Below are 22786 nucleotides of genomic sequence, written 5' to 3'. Positions count from 1 at the left end.
AGAGCTTCAAACCATGGTGGCTGAAGGCTAGGACTGAGCAATTGAGGAAACTAGTCCATGAGCTACTTGTCAGGTACAGACTGTTAAAAAAAAAAAGGAAAAAAGAAACAAAAGAAAGAAAAATTGTTTACTCGTTTTCATTTTATTTGAAAGACAGAGAGGAGAGAGAGAAACAGAGAGAGATCTTCCACCCACTGGTTCTTCCCCCAGATGCCTCAGGTTGAGCCACATGGAAGCTGAGAGCCAGTAACTCATCCAAGTCTCCCACATGGGTGGCAAGGATCCAGGTTCTCGAGCCATCATGTGTTGCCCCCCAGAACGCACGTTAGAAAGAACCTGGAATTGGAGTTGGACCCAGGACTTGAACCCAGACAATCTGAAATGGGATGGGCATCCCAAGTGGAATCTTAACTGCCAACCCCTTGCCCTGATGTCGCTTTATGTCAATATAGCTAAGTGTGGTATACTGGAGGAAGAGATTTAATATGTCAAATATTTACTGTTGTTGAATCCTTGATACCCAAATTTATTTTATACTATCTACAACACAGGGTTATCATCATGCAGGATTATGGTCTTTTCTTTGTAACACCTCACCCTGTAATTATCTAATTTCAGTGTCTATTTGGTAGGTGTTAAACCTGTAAATGATAGATAATTCAAATTATTAACGTTAGTGCTTTAAAATTAGTTACTATTAAATCTAATTATTGGTTGAGAGGGTCTATGCTAGTGGACATGGAAAGATCAAAAAAAAATTGAAGAAATTTGTCCAAATTAAAACTAGAACATGTAGCTCATATATTCTAAATGAGTCTGTGTGCTTCTGCAATAATAATTTTATTATCACAAAGTTACAGGATAGAGTTTTAATTATGACCTTTATATCAGTAGAAGCCATATATTTGGGATTAAAAACCTCCAGCTTTCACTAGTCTAGTTAAAGACTATGGCTTGATATATTCTGAGCTCCAACTTTTATAAAAACCAGAGAACACTTCTAATAACACTTTTCTAATTTCATGGTTCAATGCACAGTCAGTAAAGATTTAAATAATTCAGAAAGAAAGCCTATTCTCTTTCTTTATTACAAGTTTGAGTCAGGCAAATTCTTTGACATTTAATAGGTTTTTAACCCTTTTAATAACTTTTTATAATGAAATTTATTGGCAGTTGTTTTAAAGAAAGGGTTATTATATTAGCATGAATAGCAGTCAGTAGTTTTTATGATTAGTTTTGAGACCTTGACCTTCTATGACTGAAAGTATATAAAGGCACAAATGAGTGAGTAATGTTAATATTAACTAAATTAGGTATACCCAGAAATATAGAGACTGTATATAACTCCATTCATCCCATTATCTAACATGTTATAAAATTTTTGCCGACAAATATTTGAATCTTTTAATTGTTTTAAAGGAGCTTAAGGTCACTTACAGAGTCAGACACTTTGAAGGAACTGAGAGACATGGTAATGTTCTTACACTGATTTTTCCCGCATCATTAATGCCATGCTCGGTAGGACAGAATTTCTAGCCTTTTCCTATCTTGGCTTCATGCTATTCTAATGTTTTGTAATATATTAGTAAAAGGATTATTGTATGATTTCCATAATAAAATATTAATTTAAGATTGTTCTTTTCTCAAGTCCTCAGTAAATTGAGAGCATACAAATATTCTGTGTAGGGAGGCTGTTTCCAGCAGAATCTAAGGTTTTAATTTTCCTTCTTGAGATGTATTTTGATGCTGAATGTCACGTATGTCTACTGATTTAAGAGCCTCCAAATGAACTCAATATCAGTGTTCTGAACTGATGCTAAGAAGTCAGTATTCCACTTGACATCTCCATTTTTGCTAGCATCCCATTAACATTCCAGTGGAAAGTATGAGAAGGCAAGTTGAATCCTCAGGTTTAAATATAGTATAAAAGACGCATTTTGGCTGACTCATGCTGCTATAAACACCCAGAGCTAGTTCTAGAGGCAAGCCACGATCCACAAAAGGCACATCCCCCAGCACTTCCCAATGTTCTTATCAACTGCCCTTCCAATCCATTCTTTGTGTTTCAGTGCACACAATCCTTTGAAAATAAGGCACATTACTCAATCACTTCTCCGGGCATGTCAAAGTGAAAAGAGACATTAGCATGTTTGAATACACTGTTAATATCAAATTATAACCCCTTGTGAACACAACACTGACTGCCTACCCTTTGTAGCGCAGATAGAAAAGGCATGATCTATACACACAAAGGGCTTTACTGACTCTGATCATGGGTAGACCTGAAGCAGATTCATAGACTCTTCTTCCCAAAGGTGTCAGATATTTTTGTAGGAACTGCTAATTCAGATATTTGGGGAACCAGAGAACCATATGATCCCCAAAATCCTTTTGGACAAGCCCTAGCTTTTAGTGCGTAAGTCCCTCATGTCCTGCCATCCATTGGAGTTATGAGAGATGCTCCTTGCCTTTCAAAATTAAAATTTGCCCCGTTCCCATTTGCATTTTTCTTTTATTTGTGCTGGGCAGGGGAGCCCTTTCCAGGGCTCGCTGAAGCACAGTGTTGAGCTTGGTAATATTGACGTTGATAGTTTAAAAATCACAGCAGGAGACAAATAGCATTGGCATGAAGCAATCAGAAAGGGGGCAGCTCAATCTGAGTCACAACATCTTTCCAACTGTGCGGTTAAAAGGCATCACTGTACCCCATAACCTCCTGGCCCTCATGGTGATCCAAAGGAGAGATTAGATATACAGAGTTTATGGAAGAGAATGCTGAACTATGGCTGCAATCCCTTTTTATACAGTAAAAAATTTCTGAACCGTATATCTACCAGTTAGCCTATTAACCTTGATCATGGAGCTATTAAAATATAGGTTAGAAGTTCAACCTTTATCAAGGCTGTTTGCTTTCTCGCAGTGAAACCCTAAGGCTCGTGGACTGCCAGCAGCCCCACTTAGCCCAAGCAAGATCCCATAGCTGCAAGCTTTGAGCTACCAGAATATTTGGTCACAATTATGTCAGTGGCTCACTGTGAACCAGAACTAGCCAGGGACAGGAACCCAAGGATGTTGGCAAACATAAATAAATAAATAAATAAGCATCAGCATGAACTAATGCCACCAACACAAGTTTGTTTTTGACAAAACACTCTCACAGCCCTTATCTTAGTTAATTCTCACAATATACTGCAAGGCAAGCTTTGAAAGTCAGCATACTTCTCTCCTGTTTGTCTCCTCAAACTGATCACTATCAAATAAACGACATAGCACTTATTGCGCTGTCTCCTCCATGACAAAGTGAGCTGCATAAGGGCAGGGATTTTGGTTTGTGGGTCACCATTGTTTACTTGGTATCTGCAACAGTACCTGGTATATAGCAGGCATTCACTAAATACTTGTTGAAAGAGTGTCTCTGTTTCACAAGGTGGAAAGTGAAGGTCAGATGAATGAAAACTAAAAGAACTCATTACAAACAGGCAGGCTGATGTTGTGAGCAGGGTTCCCTCGACTGTCACACCATCTCCCATCTATGGAAAGGAAAAGAAAAATAGAAATCATATAAAATGGAGTCCAGTGGTTTTTCCTGTAGTTTATGAAAATGAATGCAGACGCATACACTGAAGGCAACTGGTGTGCTATGTGAATCTGCTGGGTGTGGCTGAATTAGAAGTAGGGAAGAGGGCTTGGGCCAGGTGCAGACACTGGGATGTTGAGGGATTGAGGCCCTGCCTCCCTCTGCTGCTTCCTGCTCTTCCACATTTGGACTTTGGTTTTTCCCTGGGAGAACATTACCAAAAATAATAATGTATTTAGCCAGTGTGTGATTATTTTTAGCCATCATTTTTCATTTTTTTGTTTTAGCCTCACTTTTAAAACTCTTCTGTGATCTTTTCCTCCAACACACCAAATCCCTTGAGGAATCAAGGTCCCATTCATGAAAGAGACTTCCATAGAGAAATGGTTGTGGTTTGAATGATGACGAAGGTCAGGCATTCCAGAAGTTTGTGTGGGCAGGAGCGCTGTTTTTTTCCAGGCGGTTGTTGTCTTCACTAAGGTGATAGCTCCAGGGATTGCTGTCTGGCTGGCTGGAAACGTCTCACCAGTTGTGCTCCAGGAAGCTTGTGTTCTTGTGATTAGTTTAAGCATGATTCTTTACTGTTACTAAGCTACAGCTATCCCATTTGAGCTTACTGTAAAGAAAACTGAACTTTGCTTGTTCCTATTGCCTTGTGGAAGAAAAGTAGAACTTCTAATCATGAAATTCAAAAACAATTTTGATTTTAGAAATTTAGACTTGAAATGAAGCTGTTCTGACATAAAATACTCAGGATAGAAATACATTTTGGCTGGCGCCGTGGCTCACTTGGCTAATCCTTCGCCTGCAGCGCCGGCACCCCAGTTGGGGCGCCAGATTCTGTCCCGGTTGCTCCTCTTCCAGTCCAGCTCTCTGCTGTGGCCTGGGAGGGCAGTGGAGGATGGCCCAAGTGCTTGGGCCCTGCACCCCATGGGAGACCAGGAGAAGCACCTGGCTCCTGGCTTCCAATCGGTGCGGTGCGCCGCGCTGGCCGCAGCAGCCATTGAGGGGTGAACCAACGGAAAAGGAAGACCTTTCTCTCTGTCTCTCTCTCTCACTGTCCCCTCTGCCTGTAAAAAAAAAAAAGAAAGAAAGAAATTCATTTTCATGAAAATATCCAGCCTTTCTTTTGAATCTCACTTTCCTTAATCTTTAAAAATATAGCATGTGCTATGCATATGTTTTTTCCATATTTTCCCACTTTTAACATTAATTATCAGTGTTCAGTGTCAAAGTCTAATAAGAAAAATATTAAAGCTAATTTAGGGTGCACGTTTCCAAATAATAAACAGATCACACAAGAAGATCACAAAGAAATGACTCTTTTAATTTGTTTAGACAACAAATAATTAAGCTCTCTCTTGGAAATGCATTTAGGAAAATAATAAATAAAATTTGATTATTGAATTTACTTGCACATTTGTTCTGGCATATACATTTACATATTAATTGAATCACTGGAAAAAATATGTAATCAAATTGAGGACTTAAATAATAGCAACATTTACATTCTTCTCATAGACTCTTGGGGTGCATTCTTCCTAAGAAAATTGGAACTGCTTTGCCTTCCTGCCCTGATTAATCATGCAAGGCTGTATGGACGACCAACAGCAAGGCTCCGAGGTGTTTCTGTAGATGCTAGGCATAGTATGTGTTCGACAGCATATATGAAAGGGATGGAGAGTAAGCACTTGTCACAGTGGAAGTCAGCAGGGTCTCCTCATTGCCCTGGGGAAAGTTCCACAGCAGAGGGTGTCAGATGCTGACAGACAGGGGGAGATGGAAGGACTTCAGAGATTCCTCACGTTCTCTTGCTCCTGCTGCAACTGGCAGACTTCCAGGCCTTGCCTGCGTAGACCAGAGAAAGCAGCAGCTGGTGAGCCACATTAGCAAATAAGGCCTTGGGGCTAGCCGTGTTCCAGCGCTCTGTTCACCAACTGCTCTTCACTCAAACAGCTGGATCAGAGCAGAGAGAGCCAAGGCGTCGTTAGAGTTTTATGTGTACAACTGTTTTGATATAGATTGTCTGCTAGAGGCAGAGATAATGATAGCTTTCAAGGCTGGTGTGTTGGATCAGCGAGGATGCTGATATCTGAAGGCATAACAAGACTACAGAAGGATTGTGAAACACACATGGTTTTTAAGCACCTAAAGGCAGGCCTTTGGGTCTGCTGGCATTCAAGTGTTGAATTTTAACACCATTTAGTGAGTAATACAACTAATGTTATTATTCCAAGAATTGGTTTTTTTGCATTGTAGTTACACTAAATTAATACTCATTTTTGAGAATGATCATCTGAGATGAGCAACAGGAGTGGGTTTTTTTTCCATCCCACAGCAAATGGAGTGAAAACACATGGTGGTATAAGTATCAAATATTGCACATGCAGTTCCCCACTTGGGCACCAACTTCAGCCCGACACTCCAGCTGCAGGTCAGTAGGCAGGGAAGGCAGGAAGGCAGCCTCTGTGTCAGGCTGGGGTTCCCAAGGCAGGGCATGGAGGGGGGGGCATATATGCTGTCTTCTTTGGTTTCTAAATTGATTTTATTGGTACTTTTATTGCTTTTTGTTAATTGAGAAAAAAGATGTGAATGAAATCTCTTCTTCCCCAACATAATCCTCCATTCATTTAATTGACTTTCTTAGCCCCCGTAATTATTTTTTAACACTTTTTTATTTATTTGAAAGAAGAGTGACAGAGAGAGAGGAAGAGAAAAGAGAAGTCTTCCCATCTGCTGGTTTATTCCTCAGTTGCCTGCAAGAGCCAGGGCTGGGCCAGACCCAAGCCAGGAACCTGAAACTCCACCTGGGTTTCCCATGGTGAGGGGGCAGGAACTCAAGAACATGGGCCATCATCTGTTGCTTGCCAGGTGCAATATCAGCGAGCAGAGTAGCCAGGACTCAAACCAATTATATATGGGATGCTGGTGTCCCAGGTGGCATTCCAACCTACTGCACCACAACAGGCACTCCTGTTTCTGCACTTTGAGCTTGTAACTGTTAAGGTGTATGAGTTAAGGTTATGCTAGCTGCATATACAGAAAACCCAAAGTTACAGTGAGTCTGCAAAGGTGGATGTTTCCTTCCCTTTCACATGACTCCTGTGTAGTATTAGGCTACACAGTAGGCTGTCCAAGCTCCTGGATCTTCAGACCCTTGAGCTGCTTCTTTCTTGTGTCGCCAGCATCCTTAGGGTGCTACCTCATGGTCCAAAACATTTTGCCAAACTCAAATAAGCACCCTTACATTTTTGCCCTCAGGGATGAGAAAAGAACAAAGGAAGCTGAGCTCCTCCCCTGAAAGGGACTCCTTGGAAGTACCACACAGTGGTTTCACACCCCTCCTGGCGTCATGGCCATGTACAGCTGCAAGGGAAGCTACAAATGCCCTCCATTAGCCAGAAGATGGGCCAGACAGCCTACTTCTGAAAGCTTGTCTCTCAAGATGAAAATTTTCTGCCATACAGGGAAGCAGATGAATCACATTTTTTCATACTGTGTCTAATGCTAGATGAACTTTACAGGAAAGAAAAAAAAAATCATGAAAGTCATTAAAGTCACTATGTGTCAGTAGTATTCATTCCTCCAGTTAGGTACTGACACAGAAAATATTCTTTGAATGCTTGGAATACCAATTAACTAGAAGAGATCTCATGAGGGATTGACAAATGCATTAGTCATGGACTAATCAAGGATTACTGGGTAGAGGGTACATGCACAAGAGACTAAGAAATTACAAGTGGTGTCCCATAAAGAAAGGACAAACACAAATGCATTGACAGGTCAGAAGAAGAAAGCTCTGGAGCTTCGTGATAAGCTGATTGTTGAATTAGACTTCACAAGGTTTGATGTGTGAAAATGGCAATGGCATCATGGAATTGGTGGGGGGAGCACATGTATGTAAAATAAGTATATTTCATTTCCGCAACAATATTTACTTATAGAGAGATTTGAGATCATTTAACCTTTCCGCTCTTCTGCAGGCCTGTCCAAAACAGTCATCCCTGCATAGCTTGCTCAGCTGGAGTTAGAAGGCTCAGCATTTAAAGTACTGGGTAATCTACAACAAAAAGTGGTGTTTTTTTCCTCTTTGTAAAAGTTTCCAGAGAGCAAATGTTCATAAAATGGCTATTGAATAATGAAAGAGGACCATAGGCAAAGATGCATGATCCAGGGAAGAGATGTTGGAAAAGCATAGCAATGAATTTGGCTGAGCAATAGAATATATGAGGGCAATTGTAGGCACTAAGGTTGATCTAGAACTTTTCATGCCATGCTGAGGAGTTTGGATTTTTCCAAGTAGGCAGCTATTGGAAAGGTTTTGAGCCCATAGCACATGAAGATGAATTCTGGGAAGAGATTGTCTTTAGGTGAGCAAATGAAGACCTGAAATCGGTGAATTGCATGAAAATGGAAGAAAGAAGCGCTATTTTAGAAAAGACCCATAACTCCAAAGCATCTGGTAGAAAATGAGAGACAAGAGTAACAATCATTTTGAGTACAGGCAACAAGAGATGAAAATACCATCAACAGAAATTGGTCACATGGGAAAAACACAGGTTTGAGAAGGAAAACTTTTGTTCACTTTTATACCAGGAGTCATGACCCAATAGTGAAGTCTAGCAAGAAGTTGCAGAAATAGGCCTTCATCCTCATTTATTTTTTTAAGATGGATTATTTATTTAAGAGTTACACAGAGAGAAAAGGAGAGGCAGAGAGGCAGAGAGAGAGAGGTCTCCCATCCGCTGGTTCACTTCCCAACTGGCTGCAATGGCCAGAGCTGTGCTGATCTGAAGCCAGGAACCAGGAGCTTCTTCCAGGTCTCCCACGCAGGTGCAGAGGCCCAAGGACTTGGGCCATCACCCTACTGATTTTCCAGGCCATAGCAGAGAGCTGGATCAGAACGGAGGAGCCAGGACTCGAACTGGTGTCCTTATGGGATGCTGGAACTGCAGGAGGCAGCTTTACCCGCTACGCCAGAGCGCCAGCTCCCTTCATCCTCATTTATAACATCCCTGGTGGGTGAAGCCATGCTGAATCTCACCTGGGTGCAAGAAAGCTGATTCAGATCAGAGCTGCCAGAGAATCATTTAGTGGAGGAAAGTTGTAGCAAGAAAAGCAATCAGTGAAGAATCAGAGAGAACAACCATTGATATTAAGCATGACTTATGTGAATTATTCACAATAAATTAAAAACATTGGGCGTGGCCGGCGCCGTGGCTCAATAGGCTTATCCTCCACCTTGCAGCGCCAGCACACCGGGTTCTAGTCCCGGTCGGGGCGCCGGATTCTATCCCGGTTGCCCCTCTTCCAGGCCAGCTCTCTGCTGTGGCCAGGGAGGGCAGTGGAGGATGGCCCAAGTGCTTGGGCCCTGCACCTGCATGGGAGACCAGGATAAGTACCTGGCTCCTGCCATCGGATCAGCGCGCTGCGCCGGCCTCAGCGCACCGGCCTCAGCGCACCGGCCATGGCGGCCATTGGAGGGTGAACCAACGGCAAAAGGAAGACCTTTCTCTCTGTCTCTCTCTCACACTGTCCACTCTGCCTGTCAAAAAAAAAAAAAAATGGGCGTTAACAGAAAATAGTATTATGCTAGTTCAGGATTTATGTTTGATATTAAGGAGCTGTTGTCAATCAATATGTTTCCAGAAGAAAATTAGCAATCAAAACATTTGCTTACCTGCATGAGCTAACTAATTATTCTTATTTTCAGTAATCAGACTCAATCCAGTTTAATTGTCCCCATATTACCTATTAGGCAGTGATTAATACTGAACTGCTTCCTATGAAAGCATGAGGAAATGAAAACATTCCTCCTCATTCAGAGATATCACCATGATGCTGAGGTCCGACGGTTGGTAACTACATCCATGGCTGAAGAGCTGGCTGAGCTCTCACGTTGGTGCTTATCACCTTCCACACAGGAGGGCTGTTCTTCATTCAGTAGGCTGCTGCCTGCTGGACCTAAAGGCATGGGTGACTCAATATTTTGAACTAATGATGAGTCTCTGGAAAAAGGGTGCCCTCCTGAGTACTTCACCATCCTTCCCCAAGTTGTTTCTTCTGTGCCCACACCTCCTTCTACTTCTAGGGCCAGGGTGGGAATATAGATTTTAGGGTGCTGAGGTCTACCCAACATCACAAATTAACATGAGAAAGCAAAATGGTGGGAGCATTCTATAGGTGTTATAAAGTGAGATTGCTCTTAGCCTTTGGAACTTTCTTAGTTGTAGTCATAAATCTGGAAACTGTATATGAAAATCAACTTAAGAATCATTCCTTGTTGTATGCTGAAGCCATGAGGTTTTTGATAGAATGAGATGAAGTAGACTCAAAATGACTGTGTTACAAACAATGGATGCTTGTGACTTGGGACTTAACGTGAATCGGAAATTAAGATACCAATTAAGTACTTTTGGAAAGATAAATTTGAAATGTGATTTTGCTAGTAAAAATGTTTAATTTTTTTTAATTATGTGAGAAAGATAGGGACAGACAGAGAGAGCTAACATTTGCTGGTTCAACTTCTAAAATGCCTGCAATGGCGGGGCTGGGCGAGGCTAAAGCTGGGAGCCAGGAACTCAACCCAGGTCTCCCACATGGGTGATAGGGATCCAATTACTTGAGCCCTCACCATTGTCTCCCAGGAAGCTGGAATCAGGAGCTAGGAGCCAAGAACTCTAACTAGGTCTCCCACATGAGTGGCACTCAAGCACTTGAGTCATAATTCACTGCCTTCTTAGGGGCATTAGCAGAAAGCTGTATTAGAACTGCAATAGCTGGGATGTAAACTGGCACTCTGATATAGGATGTGAGCACCCTAAGCAGTGGTTTAACCTGCTGTGGCACAATGTATACTCCTCTAAGTTTCTTTTCAGGTCTACTGCCAGCCCTGGCTATTGCAGACACTTGGGGGAATGAACCAGCAGGTGGAAGATCTCTTTCTGTCTCTCCCTCTCTCTCTGTCACTCTGTCTTTCAAATAAATAAATAAATAAATCCTTAAAACGATAGAGACTGAGACTAAACTGCATCTTTGGGTTTTCAAAAGTCAGCCCTGATTTTTATGATGCCTTCTGTCAATGGTACAACATGAAGGATATCAGTGAAAACTAGATTATTTCATAAGGAGGACTAATTGTAAGGTTACATGACCATCTATGAAGAAATGAGTTCTTTTTAGGAAGTATGAGTGGAGGCCTATTGGCCTGAACTAGATAAAAACAAACATTGGTTTGCGTAGACAATATTTGGAAAGGTACTTTTAATCATTAACCAGAACACTGTCTACAGGGTATGTAAAATGTTGAATCAGCTGCTGAATACAGAGTGACATATCAATGACTGGAATTGGGAGATACAGATTTTAGCTCCCACACTGAGCAAGGCATTTAAGCTCCGTGGACTTCACTCATTCATTTATATTTATTTATATAACTACTCAACAAGCCTGTACTGTGCCCCCTCTCCCACTTTCCTCCTTCCCAGACTGAGAGAGTCACTAAGGACCCTTGCAGCTGTACTGTGAATTGTTGCATAGTAGTAATGGCTTAATGAGAGACTTCAAGATAAGGAGAATTATGAGCTACTGTTGAAGGATTAAATACAGTTTGGATTGTAGAAAAACAATAAGTTGAGTAGGGAATTAGCAGAGACAAAGTCATGGGGTAAGACTAAGCTTCCCCAGAAAAAGCCAGAAGTCTGGGATACCTGGAACTGAGCTTGAAGATAGATCAGAAACAAGAGTTGGGAAAGGTCTAATAGGATGAAATTGACTAATAAGAGAGCCACCCATGTAGGAGACCAGGATGGAGGTCCAGGCTCCTAGCTTCTGCCTGGTCTATGTGTGGTTGTATGTGTGTGTATGTGTGTATGTGTGTGTGTCTGTGTATCCACAGCCCTCAGATAAGTTAATTTTTTTTATTTTTATTTTTTTTTAACAGGCAGAGTGGACAGTGAGAGAGAGAGAGACAGAGAGAAAGGTCTTCCTTTGCCGTTGGTTCACCCTCCAATGGCCGCCGGCCAGCGCACTGCGGCCGGCGCACCACGCTGATCTGAAGGCAGGAGCCAGGTACTTATCCTGGTCTCCATGGGGTGCAGGGCCCAAGCACTTGGGCCATCCTCCACTGCACTCCCTGGCCACAGCAGAGAGCTGACCTGAAAGAGGGGCAACCAGGACAGAATCCGGCGCCCCGACCGGGACTAGAACCCGGTGTGCCAGTGCTGGAGGCGGAGGATTAGCCTATTGTTTGAAAGCCATGTATATGAGAGATCTTTAAAAGTCCAAGAAATGGCCGGCACCGTGGCTCAATAGGCTAATCCTCTGCCTCCAGCACTGGCACACCGGGTTCTAGTCCTGGTCGGGGTGCTGGATTCTGTCCTGGTTGCTCCTCTTCCAGGCCAGCTCTCTGCTATGGCCCGGGAGGGCAGTGGAGGATGGCCCAAGTGCATGGGCCCTGCACCCACATGGGAGACCAGGAGAAGCACCTGGCTCCTGGCTTCGGATCAGTGTGGTGCGCCGGCAGCGCGCCAGCCGCAGTGGCCATTGAGGGGTGAACCAATGGAAAAGGAAGACCTTTCTCTCTGTCTCTCTCTCTCACTGTCCACTCTGCCTGTCAAAAAATAAATAAATAAAGTCCAAGAAAATGCATTATGAAAAATATCATGCATTGGCTTCAGCTGTTTTGCCCAAAATAAACTTATTTTTAAATTCCATTTTCCACAAAGTTTTTAAAGTCCCTTCGTATTTCCAAATCACAATAACATTTGCAGGCAGCATTGCAGTGGAAATTTTTATGAAACAGCATAAGATAATGTTATTAATTTGATTTTTTTAAAGTTTTAATATTCAGCTATAACCATATATCCCTTTCCTACCCTTCTCTTTTTCCGTACTCCTCTCTCTCCCTCTCCCTCTCCCCCCCCCCTCTCACACACACATACACCATCTCTTTGCATGAATTTCCCCAGGTCCCCTCAGAGTGAACAAACAAGCTTCTATTAGCACCACAAAATGGTCCCCATTATTTTAAGTTTGAAAATGCTAGAGAAATGTTAAGTGAAATCCACCAGACTCCTCTTATACAACACATTTGACCTCTAGATACGTTAAGAGCTTCATCCTCCAATGCTTTTAATTCTAATCCTTGCTGAGACAAAATTCATTGCTTGAATTACAAGAGTGAGTCTCATTAAAGCTAAAAAGCAGTGACCCAGATAGCATAATGGATTAATATGGTGACCTTGCAATTTTAGAGCTTTACTTTCGAATCTGACTGTGCAGTCAAGTCATTTCAATAGTCAATTAATCAATTGGTTAATACCAGTGTGTAAATGTCCTGAATCTGAGAGTCAAGAGATCATTTTGGCCAGTACTACTCTATAAAAAATTAACTGAAGAACACCAGTACACTTGTTAACTACAAATCCTTTCTTAAATTATCAAAATAAAATAATTAGCATTTAATGAATTTCTGTACATGTCTGACCTATAAATATGGAATATTAACAGACATTAATATTTTGAACTTATGTTAGATACAAAGGAACTTCAGAAAGCTCATGGAAACTTTAAGGTAAAGAAAGTTTGATTTTGGTGCAAAAATTTTTGAAATTCATGCATGCATAGTTTTTTCATAATGTACATTTTCCATGAACATGGCTTTTAAAATTCTATTACTGTCATTTAAAAATTGTTTTGTTATTGATTTTCATTTTCTTTGGAAGGCAGAGGACCACAGAGAGAAAGGAACCGACGTATTGAGAAATATTCCATCCACTGATTCATTCCCCAGATACACACAACAGCCAGGACTGCACCAGGCTGAAGCTGGGAGGCTGGAACTCAATCCAAGCTTCCCACATGGGTGGCAGAGACCCACGGACTTGAGCTTTCATCTGCTACCTCCCAGAGTGCATGTTAGCAGGAAGCTGGATCAGAAGCAGAGTAGCAGTGACTCAAAAGCAGGCACTCTGATTTGGGAAGCCAGTGTCCCACGCAGGGACTTACTGCAGTTCCACCATGTCTGTCCCTCCATGAACCTTTTGAGGAGCTCTTGTATGACTGCAATTCCATTTTTTTTTTGCCCCCAGATTAACTTAATTCCATTCTTCTGTGAAATTAATAAAGTATCTTCATATACCTATTCTAATTCTGATATAATATGTAAATGTGTATTCAGGATATATGTCTACATGTCTCTAATACAGAAAAACCATAACTATAATTAACACAGTTCTTAATGATGAAGTGTGACGGTGACGGTGACTGAATTCTCAAATTCTGTTCTTTGGTATTATTTTGGTATCATTTAGGGTGATATATATTGTTAGCATTATTTTACCCCAGAGAAAAAATATATGTGTGTAGTCCATAGGACATGCTGCAGTTTATAGAGTTTTGTTGTTTTTTTTTTCAATTGGCCAGAAGAATATTTCTGAAAAATGCTTTCATATTTTTTACTATAGATGCAAGATATACGGAACCCAGAAGGAAGTCAGTACAGCTCCCACCCGCAGATGGCAGCCATGCGTCCCCGGGGCCAGCCCACAGACATCAGGCAGCAGCCTGGAATGATGCCGCCCGGACAGTTGACCACCATCAACCAGTCGCAGCTAAGTGCTCAACTCGGTCTGAACATGGCAGGAAGCAGTGTTCCTCACAACTCACCCTCACCGCCCGGAAGCAAGTCTGCAACTCCCTCACCATCCAGCTCAGTGCATGAAGATGAAGGCGAAGACGGCTCTAAGGTAGGATCTTGGGACCAATGGGAAAGTGTCCCTCGGCACCTTCCACCACCTGTGGTGGGCACAACTTTGGAGAAACATTGATGAGGATGAAAACTTTATTAGTGAAGCATGAGGTTACAGACGGAATGGGTGGAACCATCTGCTTGTCCAGCAGCATTTTTAAGTCCCTCCTCCTTTCAATACAGATGTATGAAGCATAAAACTGTTTCTACTCATAAGATGTGAGATCTGTGTTGGGAGTAAGAAAAAATAATCTTGTAGGTCTCCACGTTCAGAATCAGGTCTCATTTACCACCCCTTCAAAATTCTCTGTTTTAAGGTAACCATTTTATTATATGTTGGAGACAAACAGAGAGTCCACATCCACATGTTTACTCCACAAATGCATGCAATGCCAGGGCCGTGCCAAGGCTGAAGCCAAGAACCAAGAACTCAATCCAGGTCTCCCATGTGGATGGCAGGAATTCAATTACTTGAGCCATCACCACTGCTTCTCAATGTCTGTATTAGTAGGAAGCTGGAATCAGGAGTAGAGCCAGGTATCAAACCTTGGTATGCTGATACAGGTACACAGGCATCCCAACTTCTAGGCCAAATACCTGTTCTTGCTTTGATCTTAAGTAGGCACTAGCTTTGCATAATGAAGCACCCCACCCCCTTGTGTGTGTGTGTGTATGTGTGTGTGTGTGTGTGTGAGAGAGAGAGAGAGAGAGAGAGAGAGGCTGAGAGAGGTTGGGATGAGATGAAATCTTGAGATCATCTGATTCAACCATTTAGTACTGAGGATAAGGAAAACAAGGGTCAGAGATGTGAGATGATACCCAGAACCAGTGGCCTGTGTTGCTGCATACCTTGTGTTAGTCCCATGCAATATAGTTGTCTCTGCCTATCACCAGCAGAGCCCATCTTTTAAGTTATCTAGCTGGGAGGATGGGTCTTAAATGTCCTTAATGGGAAAATTAGCCACAGAACATAGTAGTAGTTCCTTAAAGTAGTAGAGACAGCTCTTTAAAGTGATTGCAGCAAAACCAAATATACTCTCTCCCCTGAGAACACCAAAATAACTTATTGCCTTGACATCTGCCAGGCATCTTCCAAACCTGTCCCAGTGAGTACTCTTGTGTCAATGTACTTAGAAGACACTTGATACTAAACGCATGCTATATATTTCTCCTGTTTTTTTTTTTTCCCTTCCTTTAAAAAAGTCTCACTAATAAGAACTCACCTGTGTCATCCACTTTGTTTTCTTTTCAGCTTTTTGAGAAATTTGTTTTAGGAGAGTTAAACTGTCAACACGCTACCAAAGGTAGCATCTACCTATTCTTAGCTTTGCAATAGCTGCAATACTTTTTAAGGAACCAGAAAAATAGTGTGATACCTAGGTTTATTTAGCCTGGTGACAATGACTGGACAGTTGTTTTGACGTTCTTTGCTCATTCTATGAATGCTTGATGCTCTGGTATTTGGAACCTTGATCCAGGAGACTTGCTCCATCCCTACCCAGGGGCTACCTAATTCCTACATACAACAATGACTCCTCCCAACTGTCCCTCCCTGAAATATAGACCACCCAGTCCAGAGCCCACACTCCCAGCCATTCCTTTATGAAGTTCTCATGTACCAAACCAATATCCTCTGTCCTACATCATGTCGGGGCCAGATATTGAACAAGGAGAGAGTGGCCCCCTTCTGCAGCTGTTCAAACTGTCCAATCCTAAACTGCCGCAGTGTGGCTGCCATGCCACCAACAATGGTGCTGGGTCATGCTCCACCTTTCCTTCTTTCTGTCTCCTGATCACCCTGGCTGTCTCCCACTGTGGCCCTTTGAGACACTTCTCATCCTAGGGGTCTGTGAATCTAAGCATCTCCTTTCTTGACCATCATTTCTGAGTCTGCTTTGTCACCATGCCTGATGAAGACAACCCAGGTACAAATCCCAAAACAGGTGCACAAACACAATGACCCATGCCAATCTCCCTCCACCCTCACCAGTTCTCCCTATTGTGAGTATGGGAGAAGACAGGAGACTAATTGAAATTAGATAAATAATTTATTAGGTGAGTGAAAGCCTGGCCTTTAGCTGACCATTTAGAGAGGCAAAATAATTTTCTGCAGAAAATATGGATTATTCTAATGGCATCTTACAACCAATGAGTTAGCTGGACCTAAATATGAACACCAAGAATTCATCTGTGGCCAGTGATCTAGATGTTTGATTCTACATGGATAATTCAAATCAATTTCCTAAACAGAGATGCTCTGTACTGTATTCTAAGGAGGAAAAAATAATGTTCTGCTCATAGAAAAGATCATTTGATACATCTGGATTCTTTATCGATATTCCTTGTTGGCATTTCAGGAAATTAAATGCAAAATTGCAGCATCTTCTGACAGTACATTCTATACAAGACTATTCTAATTACAATAGCATTTTCCACACTCTTAAACTTCTATGAGTAGAAACCTGAAGTTCACAGAGTTAACATTCACAGTTTCCACCCTTTACTATCAACCCCATAGACCCACTTTTTATCAATTTCATGTGGCATGAATTTATGTATTACAAACTTCTACACAGGAGTGGAGTGAAACTTTACTAGTGAGTATCCTACCCAATTGTTCAAGATCCACACATCAAAGTAATTTATATAGTCCTTTAGTAATGATTGTGCAGAATTTATATTCTATAGTGATATATTTTTGAATTATTAATTTGTGAAGTTGTAGGAAGGATTTCTCAAATATACACCTGTTAACCTGGCTTTTTTACCAAAACATTCACAAGTTCATGTTTGCTTTAAGAGTATTTTCCATCTCAAGAAAACACACCTTCCCATTTGTACTCTATACAATGTTTTCACCTTCTGTCCCATGCAAAATCTTCCTCCCCATTTTTTCAAGTTATATGTATTAAATACCTAGGAAGATCCTCTGGTGAAAACACTTAAGTATTTTTTTCATCAGTTAAGGGTTATGCTGGAATTTTGCATTCATGTGAGAGAAGGATTTATATGGAATGTTGTACTACAACAGCTACAGGTAAATGTGGAATAGCATGAAGTCAAAAAGATCATTTAACTCATTTTCCACAAGCAAACTCAAAAGGAATATTGAGTTCCACACCAGATACAGCAGCTTCTCTTGACATTTTGAGCTCTATTTAAGAAATCGCATATTGTTTCCAGTTTATCTGGTTGAACAATTAAATGAAATAAGTCTGTTTTGACAAAGAGAAATATTGTAAATACATCAGTAAAATTAATTATCACCTTATAAACACCACCCATGGTTTTGATTACTCCAAAGCTGTGTTGACAGCCTTAAGTCATAAATAAGGCATACAGTAAAGCATCAAAGAAATATAAACTTAGACAGCTTATGATTTTAAGCTTGTAATCCAGTACTTGTAATTTAACAGACACTTTAAGACACTTAAAGTATCTAGCATAACAAGGGTATTTTTGGCACAGCTTTCCCTTTGTAGAATTAATGGGATAAAAATCACTATATATACTTTTCCTTCCGTTTTCTTTCAGCCTTTTTTGTTGTTGTTAAAAGAGCCCCCTTTTTTTAAAAAATCTTATAATTGGCATATAGCTAATTGATCTTTTACTTTCATTTTATTATTTGTTGATTTGTTTTTATTTATTTATTTAGAGAGACAGATAGCTTCCATTCACTGGTTCATGGCCCAAATGCCCACAATAACCAGGGTGGGCCAGGCCAAAGCCGGGAGCTGGGAACTCAGTCCAGGTCTCTGTTGTGAGTGCTAGGGACCCAACTACTTGAACCATCACTGCTGCCTCCAAGAATCTGCATGAGTAGAACACTAGAATGGAAAGTGGAATCAGAATTGGAGTCCAGGATCTACCGTGGTGTCACAGCTGGCTAGGGGGTCAAACACTGGCCCCAGATCTTTTCTTTTAAGCAAAGTATTTGCTGCATTTTCATTACTATAAATATTGAACTATTTGGGTTTATTTCTCTATGTTACTTCTCTTTGTCAACAAACGTTCTGTTTCTTTTTCTTTCTTATGTTCGGTAAGACTGCTCATATTTTTCTCATTTTATTACTTCCTATTTTAAGATAAAACATTTTGATACTCCTTTTTGTCTTATAGTAATTATCTCTGGCAAACAACCATATGAAAGTCTGAAATTAATCAATACCTGTACCCTCTTTCTTGGATCACTTCAACTCTAAACACTTTCCTTCCCATGTATTTTAGGAACTATTATTGCTGCTGTTTATTTTAGTTATTATTTGATTGGATTCTTTAATAAGCTTCATGAAACATCATTTCTATTGTTTTATGCAGGTTTTTCTTAGATTTATTCACTTATATATTTTTTCACTTTACTTTCTTTATGCCCTTAAGATGTTCTTTCATGAGGGCTTGTTGGGAACATGCTTACCCTACAAAATGCTTTTGCTGGGTATAGAATTCTAGATTGGCACTTTTGCTTTGTCAGCATTTTGAAGCTGTTATCCAGTTGATTCCTGGTTGCTGGTACTGGTTTTGAGAATTCTGCTGCTCCCCTGCCATTCCTTTTAAGGTCATCTGTCTTTGCTCTCTGAAGGGTTTTAGGAGAGTATCTTGCCTCTGGTCTCCTGCAGCTTCATGATGATGTGTGTGGGTTTCATTCGAAAGTTCTGGGGATTTTCAAACATTCTTTTTTCCAGATCTTGCCTGTGATCCATTCCTGCTCCACTCTCATTCATTCTCTCTGAGAAGGTCAGTGTTACCTTCCCATTTTGTCCTCTGCAGCTTGTCTTTTGCATTTTCTTCTTCCTTCTCCCCTCTGTATTACGTTTCTGATTCATTTATATATTTCAGTTTTCCAGCTCCTACTTCTCTTTTCAGCTATATCCAATCTGAAATTCAAAATGGTCCATTGAAGTTTTAATTTTAAATATTTTATGTTCCTCATTATATTTAGTTCTTTCTTAAATCTGGACATTTTCAGTAACTTACTCCTTATCCATGTACTTAATTTCTTCCCTTCCTTTAAGCATGTAGAACATAGGTATTCAATGCTTCTCTTTGCCCATTCCCCTATATAAAGTCCTTTGGTATCTGAGTCTGTTGGTTTTAATAGCTAATCATATTTTGCTTTTTTTGGAGTGCAGATATTTATTAAAATTTTATGAGAATTCTTTTAGATCTTGTCTAAAAATGGATTCTACCAAAGGCAATTTTCATTTGATTCTGCCAGATATTTCATTCCTTCACAGTCTAGAACCATACTTGGCTTGAAATATTTCAGATCATCCATGTAGACTACAAAATCCTTGCAAAGATGCAAATATTGGCTCTGTCTGTGAATTATCAGGAGGGATCCACCCCCTGCACACATACACACATACACCAGGGCATTTACAAAAGAAATTATTTTACTCCCTGCTTGGACTGAGGGAGTCACTAGAGCAGCAAGTAAACAAGCCTTCAGGGAAATGGTTTGTATTTACTGCCCTTCTAAGAGCAAGATGAATCTTGGAATAAAATAAAATGATAAACAGTTTTCCATAAATATTAAATGAAATGAAGTAGTGTTAAAAGCAAATGTCATGTCACTTTACCTAGCAATGGGATAGAATATTTAAACTTGGGGCTTGAAATTCAGGTATTTTCCAGAGTGAACTATATTTATTATGCAGCTGTTCAACACTTCATGGGGTATAATGTATATAATACTTTTTCTGCATCTGTTAGGGGTCAATGTTGTGGTGCAGTGGTCTGTCACTGCTTACAGTGCCAGCATTCCCCCATCAGAGAGCTGGGTCAAGTCCTGGCTGCTCTGCTTCAAGTCTAGCATTCTTGCTAGTGCCACTGGAATGACAGAGAAAATGTTCCAAGTACTTGGGCCCTTGCCACCCGTGTGGGAGACCTAGATGGAGTTCCTGGCTCCTGTCTTCAGCCTGGCCCAGCTCTGTTGCCATTTGGGGACTGAACCAGAGAAGACTGATTCATTCATTCATTCATTCATTCTCTATCTCGATCTCTCTCCCCTTCCTCCCTCCTTCCCTCTCTCCCTTATCTGTATTACTCTACCTTTCAAATAAATAAATCTGTCAAAAAAGGAATCCCTTAGATTAGATCCTAGCAATTAAATTAAAATAGGTCCTTTATTTAAATTTTTAAAAAGTATCTCATTTGTTAAGACTGAGCCTAAGAAACTACTTCAAGGGAAAATGCTAAAAGTCTGTCAAACAACCAGTTGGTACCTTAGTCCAAACAATTATTCCTAAAATATGTTCAGGTAATTAAGCGATGCTAGCATATAGTATTTCCAGGGAGTGTATGTTCTTAGACATAGCCTAGATGAGTGAGCATATTTGATTAACTCATAGATTAAAAATAAAGTGAAAATAGCCATTGGCATTTTATTCACTGGGGCCCTACCTCAACAGCTTGCATTCTTTATAAAGTGGAGAAGCCTGCAATCCAAAAAAGTAAGAAGGAAACATATTGCCCTGCACAGGCATATTTAGCAAAGATCAAGTTGCATAGTTACAACAAAATGAATAAATCATACTCGTAGGTGTGTATAATTACAACCAACCTTTTTTCTTACTTTAGAGTGACTTTTCTGGACAGTAGCCCAAACTTCCTATTTCACATAAAACCACTGAGTGCCTTTGCTAAACCCATCCAAAAATAATAGTCAGCTGTGTTTGGCTGAATCAAAGATCCTTATAAATGAATTTGCTTCACAAACTGGGATATTGATACAGCGCCCCACATTGGTGAGTCATTTCAAAAGTGAAGCATTTCATAGGCGTTTTTCTACAATTGATGTTTTGAGTCACTGAATGTTCTGTTATTATTAATGATAATAATAAACCCAGTTGTAACATGAAACAAATATTACAGCATGCTGATTTCACAGTCACTAGATGACTTACTTTCCATGCATACTTGAATTTATTCTCAAAAGGGGATTTTAGATGGCAGGGTTTAGAAAGAAAAGAGAATGAACTGAAGTAGCAAAATTTTTTCACTTACAGAAACAGTGCCATCACCAAAAGTGCTGTGCTATGCCCTGTTTCTATGGAGAAGATTTTATAATATTTACTTTATATGATAAGAGTTATAAGTGGAGTTCCATGTTGTTTGTTCAGCCTATTATGCAGATGGTGCTTGATTAAAATCTATTTTAAACTACAGCGATTACTGCGAGATAGTGTGCATTAAACAGCTCTCCCAGCTCCACTCAAGGCTCTGGGACCGCGGCAGTTTATTTTAAATATGCTTATAGACATTTCTGACTTCTCCTGGGATGTTTCACTACCAGAGCTTCTCTTTCCTTGATACTCTTCACTCCTGTACTCTGGATTCTTGAGAAGCATTTTCTAAGCAACACCGATACATGCTCTTTGAGAGTGAAAGATTATTGTTTTCTTGTGATAAATAAGTTAAATGCATCACTATAATTAAGCAATAAGACATGACAGGAATTACTAGACGCCTTAGGATACCTCTAGGGAAATGAGAAATAAATCTAAGTCTCCAACTAAGTTACAGACATTTGTATAAAGCACATGTGTAATATTTATTTATGAGTCATATTTATGTATTTGTGTTTGTATTTATTTATTCACTAGTGCTTTAATTGAATGTGAAATAAGTCTGTGGGTAATCAGCACTACATTTAGGGCTTCAGCTCAGCCATGTTTTTAGTTGCTATGCTTTCCACACAGCATTTCTATGCGTTTCAAATTTTCTTTGCCTTGCCCAGTGCTGTAGAACACCAGAGTGGAAATGTGCAATCATCCACTGCATGGCAGATGCTGTACAGTGCTGGGAAGGATGGAAAGATTGGTGGCAGCTACTCCTTTCTTTCATTGTGCTTATTATTATGGAAAGTTTATATATTTTTTGCATTACATGGTTTGTATTATATCATTCTTCTAAATCACATCATATGCTAAAGATTATGATGTGGGAATGAAATTTAACTCTCCAGTCTTAGAACCTTAGTAACTTTAGAAATAGCCTACTGTGGAACAGAGTCCAAAGTTCTGTACTGTCCATTACAGTAGCTATTCATCATGTATGATTGTTTATATTTAAATTTATCTAAATTAAAATTTCAATTCTTCAGTTGCACTAGCCATATTATAAGTGATCTATAGGGCCAGCACCGCGGCTCACTTGATTAATCCTCCGCCTGCGGCGCCAGCATCCCATATGGGCACCAGGTTCTAGTCCCAGTTGCTCCTCTTTCAGTCCAGCTCTCTGCTGTGGCCCGGGAAGGCAGTGGAGGATGACCCAAGTGCTTGGGCCCCTGCACCTGCATGGGAGACCAGGAAGAAGCACCTGGCTCCTGGCTTCAGATCGGCACAGCGCCGGCTATGGCAGCCATTTGGAGGGTGAGCCAACGGAAGGAAGACCTTTCTCTCTGTCTCTCTCTCTCTCTCTCTCACTGTCTAACTCTATCAAAAATAAATAAATAAATA

At 40.5% G+C, this 22786-nt stretch overlaps 1 protein-coding gene across 5 annotated transcripts in view; it reads left to right on the top strand.

The window, feature by feature from the left end:
• The window catches only part of TOX (thymocyte selection associated high mobility group box), a 334182-nt gene that overhangs the window by 270029 nt on the left and 41367 nt on the right, over positions 1 to 22786 (top strand). For all 5 annotated transcript variants that reach the window (XM_002710517.5, XM_017341319.3, XM_070075064.1 and 2 more), the window contains one exon: positions 14044 to 14325. In XM_002710517.5, the coding sequence (XP_002710563.1) occupies positions 14044 to 14325 (282 nt within the window). The remainder of the gene's footprint in view (positions 1 to 14043; positions 14326 to 22786) is intronic.

This window comes from Oryctolagus cuniculus, chromosome 6 (assembly GCF_964237555.1).
Source record: "Oryctolagus cuniculus chromosome 6, mOryCun1.1, whole genome shotgun sequence".
Taxonomy (NCBI): domain Eukaryota; kingdom Metazoa; phylum Chordata; class Mammalia; order Lagomorpha; family Leporidae; genus Oryctolagus; species Oryctolagus cuniculus.
This window is presented reverse-complemented; position numbering and strand designations above follow the sequence as displayed.